The sequence below is a fragment of the Aquarana catesbeiana genome, linkage group LG08 (assembly GCF_042186555.1).
Source record: "Aquarana catesbeiana isolate 2022-GZ linkage group LG08, ASM4218655v1, whole genome shotgun sequence".
Taxonomy (NCBI): domain Eukaryota; kingdom Metazoa; phylum Chordata; class Amphibia; order Anura; family Ranidae; genus Aquarana; species Aquarana catesbeiana.
The window spans coordinates 109,520,353-109,539,218 of NC_133331.1; the positions used below are offsets into that span (position 1 = coordinate 109,520,353).

General features: G+C 39.4%; 1 protein-coding gene across 33 annotated transcripts in view; it reads left to right on the forward strand.

The window, feature by feature from the left end:
* ANK3 (ankyrin 3) overlaps window positions 1–18,866 on the forward strand; it is a 902,861-nt gene that overhangs the window by 791,304 nt on the left and 92,691 nt on the right. For 27 of the 33 annotated variants that reach the window (XM_073596276.1, XM_073596279.1, XM_073596287.1 and 24 more), the window contains 2 exons: window positions 206–308; window positions 11,338–11,444. In XM_073596276.1, the coding sequence (XP_073452377.1) occupies window positions 206–308; window positions 11,338–11,444 (210 nt within the window). The remainder of the gene's footprint in view (window positions 1–205; window positions 309–11,337; window positions 11,445–18,866) is intronic. The other 6 variants (XM_073596273.1, XM_073596282.1, XM_073596288.1 and 3 more) reach the window with 1 other exon arrangement.

An 18,866-nucleotide genomic window follows, 5' to 3' on the forward strand; every position in this document is an offset into this window, starting at 1 on the left:
TAATACCAAAATAAAAATGATTTAAGCTCTTTCCTACTTGCATTTTTCTGAGCTCACCATTTCTGTGTGTCAGTGATCAAATTCATTTTTATCATATTCCATGTTGCCCTGGAAGCTGCATTCATTCTTCCTTTGTGTTTTGTTTTTTTTCATCCATTTCATTGTCATCTGCGTGTACTGTGGTATATTGTAAATGCAACAACAGCCTCCGCTCCTTCAGTTCGGATAGGTCCTACACACTGAACAGAAGCTCCTTCGCTCGGGACAGTATGATGATCGAAGAACTCCTTGCGCCTTCAAAGGAACAGGTATTTATCCAGTTTTTTTATGCCGAAAGCTGATATGAACATTGTAATGATGATGACATCTGCAGTAATATTCCTAAAACAAGATGGTTGGTTAAGGTAATCTCAATATAATAAGCTGCCATCTAACTATTTAGTTATTTCATAATAAATTAAAAATGAAGCATTTATCCACAGTACTAAAGTATACAAATGTAACACACATAGCCCAATCATCTCTGAGCTTGACCTTCTTGTTTGCAATTATAAGCATGTACTTACTGCTTTCTTAATCTCGAAAACCTCAGCATACACTAGCAGACAATGCTTACCAGCTCAGTCAGTTCATCCCTTTTGTTCCCTTGCTTCAGGGATGTGGTGTAACAATACAATCTTATTTAATAGATTAAATTGTATCATTCAGATGCAAAAGGTGTGAGATGAAGCTTTGAGTTAACTATATTCTTTATAACATCTGTATGTTTCTGCTGCCCTCAAACTAGTTCTCAAATAGCTTCAATGGCCACCAGACTTTCCTACACTAAAATTTTAAAAATGTTTGTACCTTGTAGTGGGATGAATTCATTTATTAAATAAAAACAAGGGTTGATTATAAAAGTGTTAGGTGTTCTTCACTTTTTAAAGTCAATCAAGTTTGTAAAGTCAATGTTAACTGAGCCTAGTAAGTAAGGTGAAGCTGTATTCACCAGAAATACCCAATCATGTGCAAGCAAAAAAAAAAACAGGATATTTTCGTGCATGTGATTGGGTGACTGAAGTGAACACAGCTCACAATATTTATTAAGCACAGTGAACATTCACTTTGCAAAGTGAAGTCTTTACAACTTTAGTTAATTTACCCCACTATCGTTGGCTACAAAAGGTTTAGGCTGTGTCTTTTTAAAGGATCAATGTTCACAAAATACATATTTAAGATTTGGATAAATGTGAATGGTTTGGCTCCCTCATCTTTTGGCAACTTTCCATTGGTGGAATATTGGCACCGTAAATTCTTACTTCTGTCACGGAACACAGCCATATCAAGGTGGTCTCATTATTCCTTTTGTATTCCACATTTATTAATTTAATTTACAAAACAGACTGAAGATACCATTGGTCATGCTGTTGACACAGATCTTGGGTGTCCGGACTGCCAAGGATATTCGTGGGTTTACTGATCAGAGCACATCATTTAATTTTGAGTGGTATTAGCTTGTAGATAATAATTTAAAAAAAGCGAATTAAAGGGGGTGAAATAAAAATGTATTAGAAAGTCTCCAGTTCTCTAATGACATAAAATTAAATTTCCTGGGGATTTAATTGCTTCAAGTCCAAACAACATAATCGGTATATGCTCCTGCTGGATAAGAAAGTATACAGTCCTGCGAGTGACCTTCTATTAATCCATCATTAGGCGGACATGCTTCTTATTTCATAAACAACCCTCAGCTGTTCTTCTCAAGATGTGTGCCAAGGAGACAAAAAGCAAAATGTTATTCAGTAATGGGAAGTGCAAACTTCAGCAGCAACTGGTTCATAGTGGCCCAGGTTTATTAATGTTGGAAATTCAAAGGATGAGAACACACTTAGGGTTGCTTGTACGTGTACGCCAATGTAAAGGACTCCCATTTAATTCATCCATGATCATTATAAATTGCTAGTATGTATTTTGAACAGCTCAATCTGTACAAGCCTCTTGTAGTAATCGCTGCACATCAGCTTTCAGACTGGGAGAGGAAGGGGTTCCACTGTACTATGCACTGCACAATCCTTCTTAAAGTGGAGTTCCACCCCCCCAAAAAAATCATTAATGTACATAAATAAAATAAAAAAATAAAAATTTGGAAATTTTTTTTTTTTTTTACTCACCTCTAAATACCTGTTGCTAGGGGGTCCCTCGTAGTCTGTCTTCTTCAGCGCCTGGGCTCTTGACGTCACTTCCCTCAGCGCAGGAAGGGAGATCAGCTCCCCCCCTCCCTCTAGGCGGTCATCTGGGACAAGTCACAGGTCACAGATGACTGCGCGGCCAATCACGGCGTGCTGTGCGGCGCATGCACAGTGGGTGCCTGCAGTTACAATTCCGTAGCCGCAGAGCAGAGGGGGAGATGAGTGGGGATTCGATCCCCCGCATTGCTGGACCCTGGGAGAGGTAAGTGTCCGATTATTAAAAGTCAGCAGCTGCAGTATTTGTAGCTGCTGACTTTTAATTTTTTTGTTTTTTAAGCAGAACTCCGCTTTAACTGTATTGCACAGTGCTGCAGATCTAACAAATAGAGGTTAATGATTAAAGGAGGGATCATAAAGATAACTTCATTGCTGCCGTTCCTTCACTTTCCAATCAGCCAGTCTTGAACTGTATTTTGTTGAAAGCGGTGAACATAAGTAAAAGGCCAGGCTCCTGTATAATTTCTGACAGGGGTGCCTAAATTAGAAAAAGGGTAAACAGGATAACAAATGTTTAAATTGTTACTAAACCCAGGAGCCTGCATTCACTATATCTGGTCTCCCACAGTAAACAGAACATGGAAATGCAATTATTTTTGCTATATTAACCACTTCAATACTGGGCACTTTTGCCCCTTCCTTCCCAGACCAATTTTCAGCTTTCAGCGCTGTCACACTCTGAATGACAATTGCGCGGTCATGTATCACTGTACCCAAATGAAGTTTTTATCAATTTTTTTCACAGAAATAGAGCTTCTTTTTGGTGGTATTTAATCACCACTGGGGTTTTTCTTTTTTACGCTACAAATAAAAAAAGACCGAAAATTTTCCAAAAAAATGCATTTTTCTTAGTTTCTGTTATAAAATTTTGCAAATAAGTTATTTCTCTTGATAAATTTTGACCAAAAATGATGCTGCTACATTTCTTTGGTAAAAATAAACCAAATCAGTGTCTATTTGGTGTTGGCAGCGATGGGCGACAGACAGATTTTTTATTGGGACACTGAAATGTATATAGGGACAGGGGTATATCAGTGGTGCTTGGTGTACTTTGTGGGGTGATCTGTAACAGCTCTCTGTGTATATTCATCCTTCGATTCCCCCTCTTCCCCCCCCCCCCGCACTGAGCTCTCACTGAGCTCGGCGGGGAGACCAGTCACAGAGACACGCGTCTCTGTTTACATTGTGATGGCTGTGATTGGACACAGCCATGAGGTGATCGGGAGGGCCAATCACAGCGCCCATATCCCGATCTCTGCTCAGCTGGATCCTGTGATCAGAATAATCACAGGATCAACCCACAGCATGCCTCGTGGCCACGCTGCGAGCACTCTTTCTGAGGGACGTTCCTGAACGAGGAAAGGACCACCCAGCCGTTTATGTGCAGTGGCCAGGTGGGAAGTAGTTAATATAGAAGTCTTGAGACTTCTATCAGTGTGCAGGATGAATTTTGTAAGAGGAGTTTCCATTCTCCTCTAACTGTCCTATGAGGCTGCATAACCCCTGACCCTCTGTCTGGATAGTGCTGATTGGCCCTGTGCTGATCACATGCACCCGCCCAGACAAAAACTCTCTAGCAATACACACCAAACTGAGCATGTGCAGAGTGCCTCCAAGGCTCTGTACTATCAGCAGATGGGTTGGGGACAGTAAAAGGGGAGGATCAGAGAAGACAGGCCATTTTACACAATGCAGAGGATTAACCCCTTAGGTTCCACAGTGAGTATAACAAGCATGCTTTACTGCATATACAGACTGAATTTACTGTTGTTTAGTTTAGTAACACTTTAAGTAAAAAAAAAAGGGGGTGGGATCCTGCCAGAAGTCCAGTGCTGTCCTCCATCCTGTGCACTCTGCAGTCTTAACAGCCCTGCTCAAGTTACCATCTGTGAAATGCAGAACACCTCCCTCCTATGTTATGGAGCTGAAGGGGGGTGTTCTGTTATCCAAATCTGTCCTAGGTTTAGGGCTGCAACTAACGATTATTTTCATAATCAATTAGTTGGCCGATTATTGTGTCGATTAATTGGTTAATAACCTTAAAAAAAAGTGTGGTGCATAATTTAGTTAATATGTAAAGTTTAAAAAAAAGGCAGTTTATTCTCAAATATCACTATGCAGTGGTAAATATAAATAACCAAATATATGGTTAGTGAGCAAAATATCGAATCCACTTTGAGAATAACAGACAGAAGAGATATATACTGTATATACTATTAGAGGAGAGATATACTGTATATACTATTAGAGGAGATATACTGTATATAATATTAGAGGAGAGATATACTGTATATACTATTAGAGGAGAGATACAGTGGGGCAAAAAAGTATTTAGTCAGCCACCAATTGTGCAAGTTCTCCCACTTAAAAAGATGAGAGAGGCCTGTAATTGTCATCATAGGTATACCTCAACTATGAGAGACAAAATAAGTATTTGGTCAATATCAAAAGTTCATCTCAATACTTTGTTATATATCCTTTGTTGGCAATGACAGAGGTCAAACGTTTTCTGTAAGTCTTCACAAGGTTGTCACACACTGTTGCTGGTATGTTGGCCCATTCCTCCATGCAGATCTCCTCTAGAGCAGTGATGTTTTAGGGCTGTCGCTGGGCAACACAGACTTTCAACTCCCTCCAAAGGTTTTCTAAGGGGGTTGAGATCTGAAGACTGGCGAGGCCACTCCAGGACCTTGAAATGCTTCTTACGAAGCCATTCCTTTGTTGCCTGGGCGGTGTGTTTGGGATCATTGTCATGCTGAAAGACCCAGCCACGTTTCATCTTCAATGCTCTTGCTGATGGGACGAGGTTTGCACTCAAAATCTCAGGATACATGGCCCCATTCATTCTTTCATGTACACGGATCAGTTGTCCTGTTCCCTTTGCAGAGAAACAGCCCCAAAGCATGATGTTGCCACCCCCATGCTTCACAGTAGGTATGGTGTTCTTCGGTTGCAACTCAACATTCTCTCTCCTCCAAACACAACGAGTTGTGTTTCTACCAAACAGTTCTACTTTGGTTTCATCTGACCATATGACATTCTCCCAATCCTCTTCTGGATCATCCAAATGCTCTCTCAGACGGGCCCGGACATGTACTGGCTTAAGCAGGGGGACACGTCTGGCACTGCAGGATCTGAGTCCCTGGCGGCGTAGTGTGTTACTGATGGTAGCCTTTGTTACGTTGATCCCAGCTCTCTGCAGGTCATTCACTAGGTCCCCCGTGTGGTTCTGGGATTTTTGCTCACCGTTCTTGTGATCATTTTGACCCCACGGGGTGAGATCTTGCGTGGATCCCCAGATTGAGGGAGATTATCAGTGGTCTTGTATGTCTTCCATTTTCTAATTATTGCTCCCACAGTTGATTTCTTCACACCAAGCTGCTTGCCTATTGCAGATTCAGTCTTCCCAGCCTGGTGTAGGTCTACAATTTTGTTTCTGGTGTCCTTCAACAGCTCTTTGGTCTTCACCATAGTGGAGTTTGGAGTGTGACTGTTTGAGGTTGTGGACAGGTGTCTTTTATACTGATAACAAGTTCAAACAGGTGCCATTAATATAGGTAATGAGTGGAGGACAGAGGAGCCTCTTAAATAAGAAGATACAGGTCTGTGAGAGCCAGAAATCTTGCTTGTTTGTAGGTGACCAAATACTTATTTTCCACCATAATTTGTAAATAAATTCTTTCAAAAATCAGACAATGTGATTGTCTGGATTTGTTTCCACATTTTGTCTCTCATAGTTGAGGTATACCTATGATGACAATTACAGGCCTCTCTCATCTTTTTAAGTGGGAGAACTTGCACAATTGGTGGCTGACTAAATACTTTTTTGCCCCACTGTATACTGTATATACTATTAGAGGGTGAATCTGGTAAATATCATCAGACTCAGAGATCAAATTTTTTTATTAAAAAACAAACAATTTCTTCCTTCAAAAATTTTTTTAAGAACGTTCGTTCGATTTTCTAATTGTTAGTGGGGTCAAATCGACGTTCGTTTTCAACCACAGTGACGGGAAAATTTAGAAATAGAAAACTTCTTGGTCAAAAGAATTTTCAGACAGTGTATGTGGTTTTCTTTCCGAAATTACATTCATTTTAAAAACAGAATGTTAAAAACAAGTGAAAAATTCAAACAACATTCTTTCATTCAGTGAATGTACAAAGATTTTTCGTCTGAATATTCTTGTCTGAAAATTGTTCCTTGTGGCCAGCATAAGGCTCGGTACACACCTATGCAGTTTGCTTTTACGTTTAGTGACATAATGGGGTTAAAAAAATGAAAATGAGCCCTTTATAGTACAAAAAAAGCAGATAATCACTACTGTAAGGGGTACATTTTTTTTTACTGTAGAACTGTGAAAGTAATATTTACAGTAGCGATTTGCTCTTTTTGTACTATAAAGGGCTCATTTTAGTTTTTTTAACCCCATTATGTTACTGGCCGAATGAAAATAGTAATCGATTAATTTCATAATCGATTAGTTGTTTCAGCCCTACCTAGGTTGGCAGTTCTGTTCGTATAGATATACTGTACAGTGAAAGAGTGTTGTCACATTAGGACAGGAAGTGTGCTATTGGCAGGATCACCAGGTGCAGTTAAAGAAGAAGCCTGAAAAACAAAAACAAATGCAGCCACCAAATAAATTATGCAATAATGCAATTTATTATATTTTTGTTCTTGGATTTAGATACACTTTAAATGGTGTGTAGCAGTGTGTCATCCTAGAGAAACATGGCTGGCAAAAGTATAATGGAACACTGAAGCCTATGGATGGCCAACATCTGAATGTTACAATGATTAATTGAGTGCCTTATAAGGGAAATGTCCAGTATTTTTTATGGTTTATAACACCACTTTGCTTTTCTTTAAAATTATTGTAAGGGAATACATTTTACTTTTTTTAAAATAACAAACCTGTTCTACTTATATGCTCTGTGGAATGGTTTTGCACAGAACAGCCCTGATCCTCCTCTTCTCAGGTTCCCTAACGGCATTCCTGGCTCTACCCTCCTCACCAAGTGCCCCATAGCAAACCGCTTGCTATGGGGGCACTTCTGTGTGTTCACTCCCAAGCCCCATCCTCCACTTCACTCTACTGGCTGTGATTTGCAGCAGTGGGAGCCAATGGCTCCCTCTGCTGTGTCTGAGCCAATGGGGAGGGAGAGAGCAGAGAGAGCCTCTGCTCTCGTGCACATTCCTGGATCAAGCTCGGGCTAACTTAAGTATTTTTGTTTGGGGGGGGGGGGGGCTGCTTGCAGAAAGTTTTTTTACCTTAATGCATAGAATGCATTAAAGTAAAAAAAACTTTCTGCCTTTAGAACCACTTTTCATTTTCTGTGTTTTTAAGTGACTGGACAGTGGATCACATAGAGATGGTCATTAATATCAAGAACAGTACTGAAAACAAATCTGTCCCCTTTATACAGCTCAATAATATAATCATGCGAAATGAGAGAACTTTTTAATCACGCTATTACAGGCCAGTATTCGGAAACCATCTGCTTAACTTCAGGATATTGTCTAACAGTCCTGCTACAAACAACTGTCAGGTGAATAAATAATACATTTATTAAAGAAAAGAGAAAGCTCTTGGCAGGAAAGCATCCTTGGGTGCACCTGGACTAAAGGTAATTGTGAGCCACTTGAACAGGATTATCCATGTTGTATGAGTCTGTATAGTAAACACATTAAAGTTTTCATCATGTAGATATAGCCAACAAAAGACTATGCGTGGTGGAGGAATCATTCCATTTGCTTCCTGTCTGTGTTGTGCAAAAAAAAGTAGATAGCAGAGGAAATGGGGTGAAGTTTTACCCCATTGTAAGCTTCCTGGGCAGTTCAAAGTGAAATCGCTACTGATGATCGTCCTATTTAATAAAGAAGTTTGTACGTACCTCTTTCCTGGTACAGACAAAACAATCTTTTGTTACAACCAGAGAGTTAGTATATGGGTACCAAAAAAGTAATATTGTCGAATCAGGATATTGCTGGCTCCATAAAATGAAGAAGCCAAGTGTGGTACTGAGCCTCCACCTTTAATTTAGCCTTTATATAAATGGTGGTCAACTTTCTTCCCATAAACTGCCATATAAAGACTGCTGATATTACAGCCCCTTTACAAATCAAGCTTCCAAATTTGTGCTCCCTACAACCCTGACTTGTGCCTTATCTGACGTTTCTTTTAGCAAGATCCACAATAAGTTTAGAGGAAAAAACAAAAGCTAAAAATATAAAGGGGGTGGATAGCACAAAAATAGAGCAAATTAGTGTGACCCCCCTCCCCCCAAAATAAAAAACTTTAGCTATTAGAAGTCAGTATAAAAATGTATTTTTTCCTCACTGGCTTGAGTAAGCACCTAGTTAAAGTAGTTGTAAACCTCTAACATAAAAAATGAATAAAGTACATCCCTATAGTGTATACTTGCCACTATCCAAAGCGTTTCTCTTTGATCTCTTTGCTATCTGCATGAGTATCTGATAATACTCTATGCCAACACCACGGCCTCCCTGGAGACGGACCACCCCCCTCCAGCATGCAGCAGGTGACTCATACTCTGTAGGTTTTTATATGAGCCTGTTAGAGGGGGTGTCTTCCTTCCCAGCTTTCAGATTACATGGCCTCTGTGCTTTAGGTCTGCAGTGTGTCTGTGTGACGTCAGATCCCTGTCCCTCTTTCTAATGCTGAGAAAAATCCTTTGATCTGGGTGTTTTAGAAGATGTAAAGGAGAGAGCTGCAGATACAGAGATATAACATATGTAGGAGGATTTGTTTCATCTCTGTGTATCACATGAAGCTAGTCACCTAATGTGATTGTAAAGGATAAAGGTTTTTCACCTTCATGCATTCTATATGTGCAGCTTCCTCTGCAGCCCCCCTAATACTGGCCTGAGCCTGATCCCGATTCAGCCATGTGCACAAGAGCCAAAGCTCTCCCAGGTCTCTCCCTTCTCATTGGCTGGGACACAGCAGTTGGAGAAATTCACGAGAGAAGCAGCTTGCTCTGGGAGCGTTTGGAAGGGGGGAGGGGCCAAAAGCACTGGCAGGGGAACCTGAGAAGAGGAGGGTCGGGACTGCTCCGCGCAAAAGGTAAATACAATAAAACCTCGGATTGCGAGTAACGTGGTTTACGAGCGTTTCGTAATACGAGCTGCTTTTTAAAAAAATCCTGACTCGATTTGCGAGCGTTGTCTCGCAAGACAAGCAGGATTTAAGCCTCTGGGTTGTGCAGTACCGCATTTGGCCAGAGGTGGGGGGTGCCAGAGGTGCTCGGAGACGCTCGGTTCCCGAGTGTCTTCCGAGCGTCTTTGACCAGTCTCCGAGCGTTTCCGAGTGTCTCCCCTACCTCTGGCCACATGCGGTACTGCTTACACTAGCAGTGACACTGGAAGAATTTTCTGATTTTCTATTGATTCCTATGAGGAAACTTGCTTTGATAAACGAGTGCTTTGGAGTACAAGCATGCTTCTGGAACGAATTAAGCTCATAATCCAAGGTACTACTGTATAACTGCCTGTAGGGGTCCTAAGGGCCCAAATAAGTGCCAAATGACAGCATGCTGATACTGGGCCACAGGTTGGGCACCAAGGCCTTATGTGTACTGTGGCCAAACTCTGATTTTAGCTTTGCATATTTTAATTTTTAAATTAACTCTGTATATTTTGCAAGTTTACATTTATACAGTGTGTGTGTGTGTGTGTGTGTGTGTGTGTGTGTGTGTGTGTGTGTGTTTGGGTGTGTATACACACGTTTATCCTTGTGGAGCATGAGAATTTCCTACTCATTCAGAATTCAGTCTTTATATGCACATGCCTTACATTCTTCAAGGAAATACGCTGAGCATGATAAGCTGTCTTTATTCTTTGCACATAGAAGAGAGCAGCTTTTATATTAGTCTTTAATTGTATAAAGTCTCAGCTTAAACTCTCTAAGCTCAGCTGAATGACCAGTTGAGTGGACTAGTTGCAAATTCTCAGTCATTCATTGTCAGGCAAGGGCCATGTATAGAGATGTCTGCTGGCAAAGTCTGTGTATTGTAATGCACATGTCAATAAGGACTGAGGGGAAAGATCAAAAGAAATTAACATTTTGCTGCTTGTGTGCCAGACCCCTTGTGAGGGTACTATTTACAACCTACTATCTAATTCTCAGGTTTAAAGAGCCCAATTTTTTTTGCAGTCTTTCATCACTTTAAGCTGAGTGGTTACATCAAGAACTATAACTGATAGTAACAGAAGACATATTGATCTATGACATGGCAAAACATATGGGCCTGGCTTGTAAACAGCCTTTTTATATTTACTGATGTTGGTCCTGGCTTAAAACAGTATTTCAGTTTTAATGCAATTGTTTTTAACATTGGTCTCAACTGCTTACTAATTATACATGAGGTTGGACGGTGATTGCATGTAATTGTGTGTGGTTATTGTATGACATATTTAGGAAATTTTCTGAAGTTCCACTCATTCTATTCAAATATTGCATACATGGATCTTTCAAAATGCACATATGACCACATCGTAGAGTGCTGTTAACCCTCAGTTTCTATTTTCCAGTGTAAAAAAAATACCTTTATTTAAAGTTATACAGTAGTATCTTGGATTACGAGCATAATCTGTTCCAGAATCATGCTTGTAATCCAAAGCACTGTTATATCAAACCGGGTTTCCCCATAGGAATCTCAGATAATTAGTTCTACAGTGACTGCTGGTGTATGCAGTACCGCATGTGGCCAGAGGTGCGGGGGCAGCAGAGACACTCGGGAACCTAGTGTCTCCAAGCGTCACCGGCACCCCCGCACCTCTGGCCAGATGCGGTACTGCACACCCCACTGTCTTGAATCCTGCTCGTCTTGCGAGACAACACTCGCAAATCGAGCCAGGATTTTTTTTTCTAAATAGCTTTTATTGCGAAACGCTCGTAAACTTGCTTGCAATCCGAGGTTCCACTGTAATTTCTTTTTGCTCAGAAATCATTGGGGAAAGCTTCAAGTTCACTTAGCTTGGCAGTCCTGAGATTATAACCTTGATCTCTAAGCATTCCATGTATTATTTTATTAAAAAATTATATCCGTCCTGCTTTTTAACAGTCTTTAAAATTGTCTGTTGCAGCATCTTTCATTTACAAGAGAATTCGACTCAGACTCACTTAGACACTATAGCTGGGCTGCGGACACGCTGGACAATGTCAATCTCGTCTCAAGTCCAGTGCATTCTGGGTAAGTTGAAAAAAATATGTCTGATCATGCTCTCCAGCCATAGAAATGTGACTGTAGATGGGAGCAGTCCAAACATGGAGACTGCCCTTACTTTATTTTGGGTGATCTTCAGGAATTACAGATGAACTTAAACAGAAGAGGTAAATATGACCCATAACAAGTACTAGTACCCCAAAAAATATCATTAGGAGAAATGTACATAACTTGAAGGTAAATTAGAGCTCTACCATTTCTAATTTGTTTACAAATGAGCTGTATTGTGTAAGAATGGTTTTACTAAAATGTGGTATCTACATGGTCTATATAAAGACTTAGCTATATGGGATATTTGCTGATAAAATTTCTGGACTTTGCGAATGCTACATTATGCCCAGGGCTGAGTGACTATCTCAACTGAATGTGAGATACTGTCTGAGTTGCAGGGACCTGCAATAAATGCAAGTAATTGTTGCATTGCTTGACCATTTAGGATTATTGTTGGCCTCTACAGTTAGTGATCAACCCTCCTGTCAGCTGTAGGACACTAGTAATGATTCTCTGTCTTGCAGCAGTGTAATTAAGTAACCTTTTGTATAGCATAGCCTTAAAAAAAATCCATCAATAGGGCAATTTTTAGTCTGTTATTGCTGACTATGTACTGAAAATGTTAATTGTATGGCTATCATGCTGACCTTCTGGCATCAATACTTTGAATCAATGACCAGTCAAAAGCATAACACTCAGGAGCTCTGACTTTCTTCACATACATACTTGTACGTATTGAAGCAGTTGGGCCAGAATAACCACCTAACAACTAGCATTTTCAGATAGCTATTAGCACTAACAGGCTACATATTTTGTTATGGTGATTGCCTTTCAATAGGAAACTAAGCATAAATGGATAGCTAATATCTAAGACAGAAGAAACCACAAATCTAGCACTGGAGATGGCTGTTGCCCACGTATTGATAGTTTTGGGAGAAGACACCTCTGCAGCATCACACATAGGGGTTGATTTACTAAGGGCAAAAAAACTGTGCACTTTGCAGAGTGCAGTTGCCCTCTGCAAGTGCAATTGCTCCAGAGCTTATTAAATGAGGTAAGGCTTCACTTTGCAAAGGGTACCCAATCCCGTGCAAGGAAAATTAAAAAAACTGCATTTTTGCTTGCACATGATTGGATGATAGAAGTCAGCAGAGCGTCTGCTCATTTACCAAGCTCTGGAGCAACTGCTCTTGAAGAGGGCAACTGCAAAGTGCACAGTCTTTTTACCTTTAGTAAATCAACCCCATAATGTCACATGTCTAGTGTTGGCACCAAGAGTCAGGCAATGGTAGAGTCCAGCATTGGAATTGAGCCTTAGACACAATGCCATGTAGCAGACATATGTTCCCTTTTAAAGAATATAATTAAATGTTGTTTCCAGATTGATAAGGTGTGCTATATGTTTACATCCACATAATGTTTACAATAAAAATAGAGAAAAGGATAGCCATGGATTGTGTGTAGACATATAGAAAAATCAACAACACTGGCATACTATCAAGAAATTTATTACAACAATGTTTAAGAATTACGTAAGTAGAGAATACTGCAGATAAGAAAATATGTCTATTTTTGGTTCATATTGGATGGAAAATGGTTAAAAAACTCCACATGTAAACTCAACGTGTTTCAAACATTCTTCTTCAGAGTTCATGTGACTAGAATGAAAATGCCCCAATACTTGTTCTTAAAGAGTAAGTAAACACTTCCACAAAAAAAAAATCCCCCTTCCCGGCAAAGTAAAGGCATAATGTGTTAGTATGCATTGCATACTAGCACATTATGAGTACTTACCTGCAAACAAAGCCCACGCCGTCCCCACTGCAGGCCGCATCCATCTTCCTCTGGTCTTCCTTCTGGGGCCGCGGACTCCGGCTGTGTGACTGGCCGGAGCCGAGTGACGTCACTCCTGCGCATGCAGGAGTGGCATCTAGGCTTGCCTATAGGTACAAACACTGCATGGAGATTTACAACCTCTTTAAGGATACATTAACAGGTAGTATAATGGAATCCTCATCCAAAGGAACATCTCTATCCCATAGGGGAAATTCACATGGAGGAGCAAGATAAACTATTGTTCAACAAGTAGTTGATGTGTATCAGATCATATGGTACGGGAGATCAACAGACAACAATAAATCTTTAAATAACTGCTATAAATATCTGGAAGTGCCTTCCCAAAGGCTCCTCCATACACTGAAGCTGAAATAAGTCTCCTACATATAGCATTTTTGGTAAAGTAGATAAGAAGATCATCAAGGCATAACATGCATCATGTCAAGTTGAGCCTTATCCAAATTGTATATTTTCATTGGATATATCTATTATGGCTAAACCTGAGATCACAAATGTTATGCCTTGATGATCTCCTTATCTACTTTACCAAATATGCTATATGTGGAAGACTTATTTTGCCTTCAGTGTACGGAGGAGCCTGCAGGAATGCACTTCTTGATTTTTTTATAGTAGTTATTTAAAGATTTATTGTGGACTGTTGATCTCCTGTATTGTAGGATCTGACACATTATCAAAGGATGTATGTGCTGGAAACTACACTACTTGTTGAACAACAGTTTAACTTGTTTCTCCATGTGAATTTCCATTATCTGCATTATGTGATAGAGGTCTTCCTTTGGATGGTGTAGTTATACTACCTGTTGATGTATCCTTAAGAAGAAGTGTTGGGGTTGCAGCATTTTGATTCTACTCACTTGTCCTCCTGAAGAAGAATGTTCGATACGGGTCGAGTTTGCATTTGGAGTTTTGTTTGACCATTTTTTATCAATTTTTCAAAAAATAGTAGTATTTTATTATCCGCAGTAATCTCTGCTTATATTAATTGTAATCATTGTTCTAAAAATGTTCTTGATTTTATATCAGTGTTCATTTTTCTATATGTTTACACACAATCCACGGCTACTTTTGTCTCTATTTCCCTTTTACATTTAAAACATTTCCTAGATTGCAAAGTCATAATGTCAAAAAATAGGCAATTAAAGATTAGGATAAAACTTTCTGCTGTTCTACTGAATAGGTAATTGGACGCCATATTGGTTATCCCTTCTTCGCTGTAAATTATTCTGTAAATGTACTTTATTGTTCTCATTTGCATTGGTTGGTGTATTCATTTAATTTTAATTAAATGTTAGCAATTTAATAAAAAGCAATGCCAGTAGCTATATTTAGTTTAAATAAAATTCATTCTGTGAGAATAAATTGTCCACAGTTGTTAACAAGTTTTGTTTAGACTTCCTCTGGAACAGTACAGTAGGTCACGTTATAATTGGGTGATGCCATAAAACTGTGCTGGCCTAGTGCAGTAATTCAAAGCAACCAATCTGATTTCTGTTTTTTGAAGTCAGAGCAGTAAAAGTTTTTCTGATTGATTTCTAGGGGTTATTAAACGTTTGACCTTCACATTACTGAAGCCCTATAGTGTTATATGACACAAGTACCAAAAAACAATGCTGAAGATAATGTCAGTGTTTCCCACAGGGTCCAACTAGAAGTCGACACACTATGCTTATCTAGAATCCACTAGCTAGGAAATTAGGCAGCTCATTTGGTTCTTAGGTTCACTTCCCTCGCTGCTTTTTTTTTTTTTTTTAATATACATCGGTTATATAGGCTTGTTTTTTTAAGAAAAATTACAAACATTGTTCTTTTAATGGGGGTACTATGTTATAAGAACTGGTTCACACCGTGGGCTGCATTTGGCAGCTTTTTCTCAATGCAATCCCAACCCAAAGACGAGGCAAATAGCATTGCTTTGTATAGGGCCTGTTCACACCAACACGCTGTGTCTGTGTTGGTGTGTTGTTGTGATAAAATGATGCAGACATTATCTTTTTTTGCAGAGCAGCATGTTACATGTTGCAGTGCAAAGGATTACCAAGTAAAAAAAATAAATAAAGGCAAGCGATACATTAAAGCAATGCAGTGCAGTGGACAGTCAGTGTTTTGTGCTGTGCAAGATGTACTGTGCAGTGTGAACACAATGTACTCTCATTGTAAAGCCTCATACACACAGGACATCAAAAAACACTACTTTTAGAGACGTTTGACTTTTTTTTTTTCTGCCTCTAAACACCCCTCTTTGTTAGCCTATGTGTCCATGCACACATGGGCATTTACAGGCATTTAGATGCAGGAGCATTTAGAAGCAGGAAAAAAAAATCAGTTGAGTATTCAAAAGAGGGGCGCTTGTTCACGAATTAATGCAATCTATCAGACGCATAAACGTGCATGCAAGACACAGATTTTGATGCGTTTTTTTAAGCTGCGTCTTTTCATCCTCTGGAGCAAAGATGGCTAGGGGAGGAAAAAAAACATTCTGTGTGCATTAAGGTTTTATGAATGGTTAGAGTATAAGTGGTGAACCACAAAGAGAAGTACTATTCTCAAAAGGGTGTTGCCAACATCCCAATATGCATTATATGAGGACCCTAAAAAGGGACACAAGTACCCTCCGGTACAGCGGGACTTTAGGGACGAACAAAAAATATATTGGTGTATCATAAAATATCATTTATTAGAAAGATTAAAAAACATGACAATTAATACAGCACTTTTGGTGCATAACAGAAAACACATTTTCATCATATTATATTGTTTACACATTCCAAGGATGAATATAGTTTTCCTCCAATTAGCCTAACATGTTTCAGGAAAAAATCCCTTCCTCAGAGGCATTTATAGGAGATGATATAATATATTCTGAAAAAGAGGGTAGGAATGGTTTAAGCAAAACATCTTTCAAAGCAAATCAACATCATAATGCATGAGCATAACCAGCATTTGTACCAATTATTGAAATATGAAACAATATATTTGTTTTTTTAGTTTTTTAGTTTAAAAGACAATTTTGCTTGGAAACCCTAATTTTGCCACTGATTGTCCATCGGGACCGATGGACCCCGTATTTGCTGGGAGCAGCCCTCACAAGGGTCCCCAAAGGACGGCCGCCCCAACACAGCCACAGGAAAACCCTAAGAAAGGATGAAATGTCTTAGTAAGATTAAATGTGTGTATATATATATATATATATATATATATATATATATATATATATATATATATATATGAGGTTTGTGTAGAAATATACATCAAAAATTATATCATATAGGTGTTTTTAAAGGGTAAAATTTCATATTAAATGGGTTATATAGTTTTTATTTTCCACCCAAAGATGATGTTGTTTGCCACAGCAGCTCACTTGGGCATTTTAATAAGAGTTTACAAATTGGAGATTGTTTCTTAATGGATGAAACAGGAAAGGGGAGGAAGGGGATGGGATTGGGATGACTCACCCATTGGGATGACTCACTCAGGAGCATCTGATTCGGTCTTCTTATTCAGAGTCGCTACGTGATGACGTTGCCGCGTCATCGTACACGACTACGCCATACAAACTAACATACCTTGCTGATACCACACGATCGAACAGCACTGCACATGCGCCGGCGGCTTTTTAAGCCCACAGCTGGCGCACTGCTCAGTCTAAGCCCTTCAGATCAAAGAACAATCTATCCACGAATGGTCACATATCTCCAGCAAGTAAAAAGGTTTGTCTTTAGCTCATCAGGATTTTTTTTATTCTGCTCTTGCTGTTCTCCAACTGGATATTTTCAAATGTATGAAACATCGGTTTTCCTTTGCGCCCTTGGTTTTTCCCCTCCCTCCCTTTCTCTCCCCCCTTGACCTGTCTTTTCCTCTCTCCCTGCTCCCCCCCCCTTCCCTGTTTCATACAGAAACAATCTCCAATTTGTAAACTCTTATTAAACTGCTCAAGTGAGCTGCTGTGGCAAACAACATCATCTTTGGGTTGAAAATAAAAACTATATAACCCATTTAATGTGGAGTTCCACCCACTTTTACAACTGTTCAGCATCCCTCACTAAACTGTGCACTGTAAACGAATTGGATATTTTTACATTTTTTTTCTCAGCACCTACTGTATATCTGCTGTATTCATTTTTCCACTTCTTCCTCCCCGGCCGTGGCCCATCGCATCATTTCCTGTTTGCAATGCCTTCAGGGAAGGGGCGGCAACTTCCTCTGACACTGCCGTTGCTATGGAAACCTGACCCGAAACCTATTACACTGCTTGTGCTGCACTGAGCATGTGCGAGATCTGCAAGGATGAGATCCAGGAAGAAATATGGGCGACACAGTGGTGTAGTGGGTAGTACTCTCGCCTAGCAGTAAGAAGGGTCGCTGGTTTAAATCCCAACCACGACACTACCTGCCTGGAGTTTCATGTTCTCCCTGTGCCTGCGTGGGTTTCCTCCGGGTACTCCAGTTTCCTCTCACACTCCAAAGACATGCTGGTAGGCTAATTGGATCTTGTCTAAATTGTCCCTAGTATTTATGAATGTGAGTTAGGGACCTTAGATTGTAAGCTCCTTGAGGGTAGGGACTGATGTGAATGTACAATGTATATGTAAAGCGCTGCGTAAATTGACGGCGCTATATAAGTACCATAAATAAATAAAATAAATAAATACAGTCTGGCTTCAGATGCCCACACTTAAGATGGCCACGGCCTGCTGTAAGTTTATAAAATAACAAACTACTGCTATAAACTAACAAAACAGACCTTAGTTTACAGACTAACTTTACTAGAATACATTAAGCTTGTGTATTATAGGGGTATTTTTATATATATGTATAATTTCGGCCGGAACACCACTTTAATATCAAATTTTACCCTTTAAAAACACCTATATGATATATTTTTTTATGTATATTTCTACACAATCCTCATGTGTATATATACAAATTTAATCTTACTAAGACATTTCATCCTTTCTTAGGGTTTTCCTGTGGCTGTGTTGTGGCGGCCGTCCTGTGGGGACTCTTGTGAGGGCTGTTCCCAGCAAAGACGGGGTCCATCGGTCCCAATGGACAATCAGTGTCAAAATTAGGGTTTCCAAGCAAAATTGTCTTTTTAAAAATGTAAAAAACAAATATATTCTTTCATATTTCAATAATTGGTACATATGCTGGTTATGCTCATGCATTATGATGTTGATTTGCTTTGAAAGATGTTTTTCTAAAACCATTCCTACCCTCTTTTTCAGAATATATTATATCATCTCCTATAAACGCTGAGGAAGGGATTTTTTCCCGAAACATGTTAGGCTAATTGGAGGAAAATTATATTCATCTTTGGAATGTGTAAACAATATAATATGATGAAAATGTGTTTTCTGTTATGCACCAAAAGTGCTGTATTAATTGTTTCATGTTTTTTATACATGTTTTTTAATCTTTCTAATAAATGATATTTTATGATACACCAATATATTTTTTGTTCGCCCCTAAAGTCTCGCTGTACCGGAGGGTACTTGTGTCCCTTTTTAGGGTCCTCATATTATGAATGGTTAGAGAGCAGAA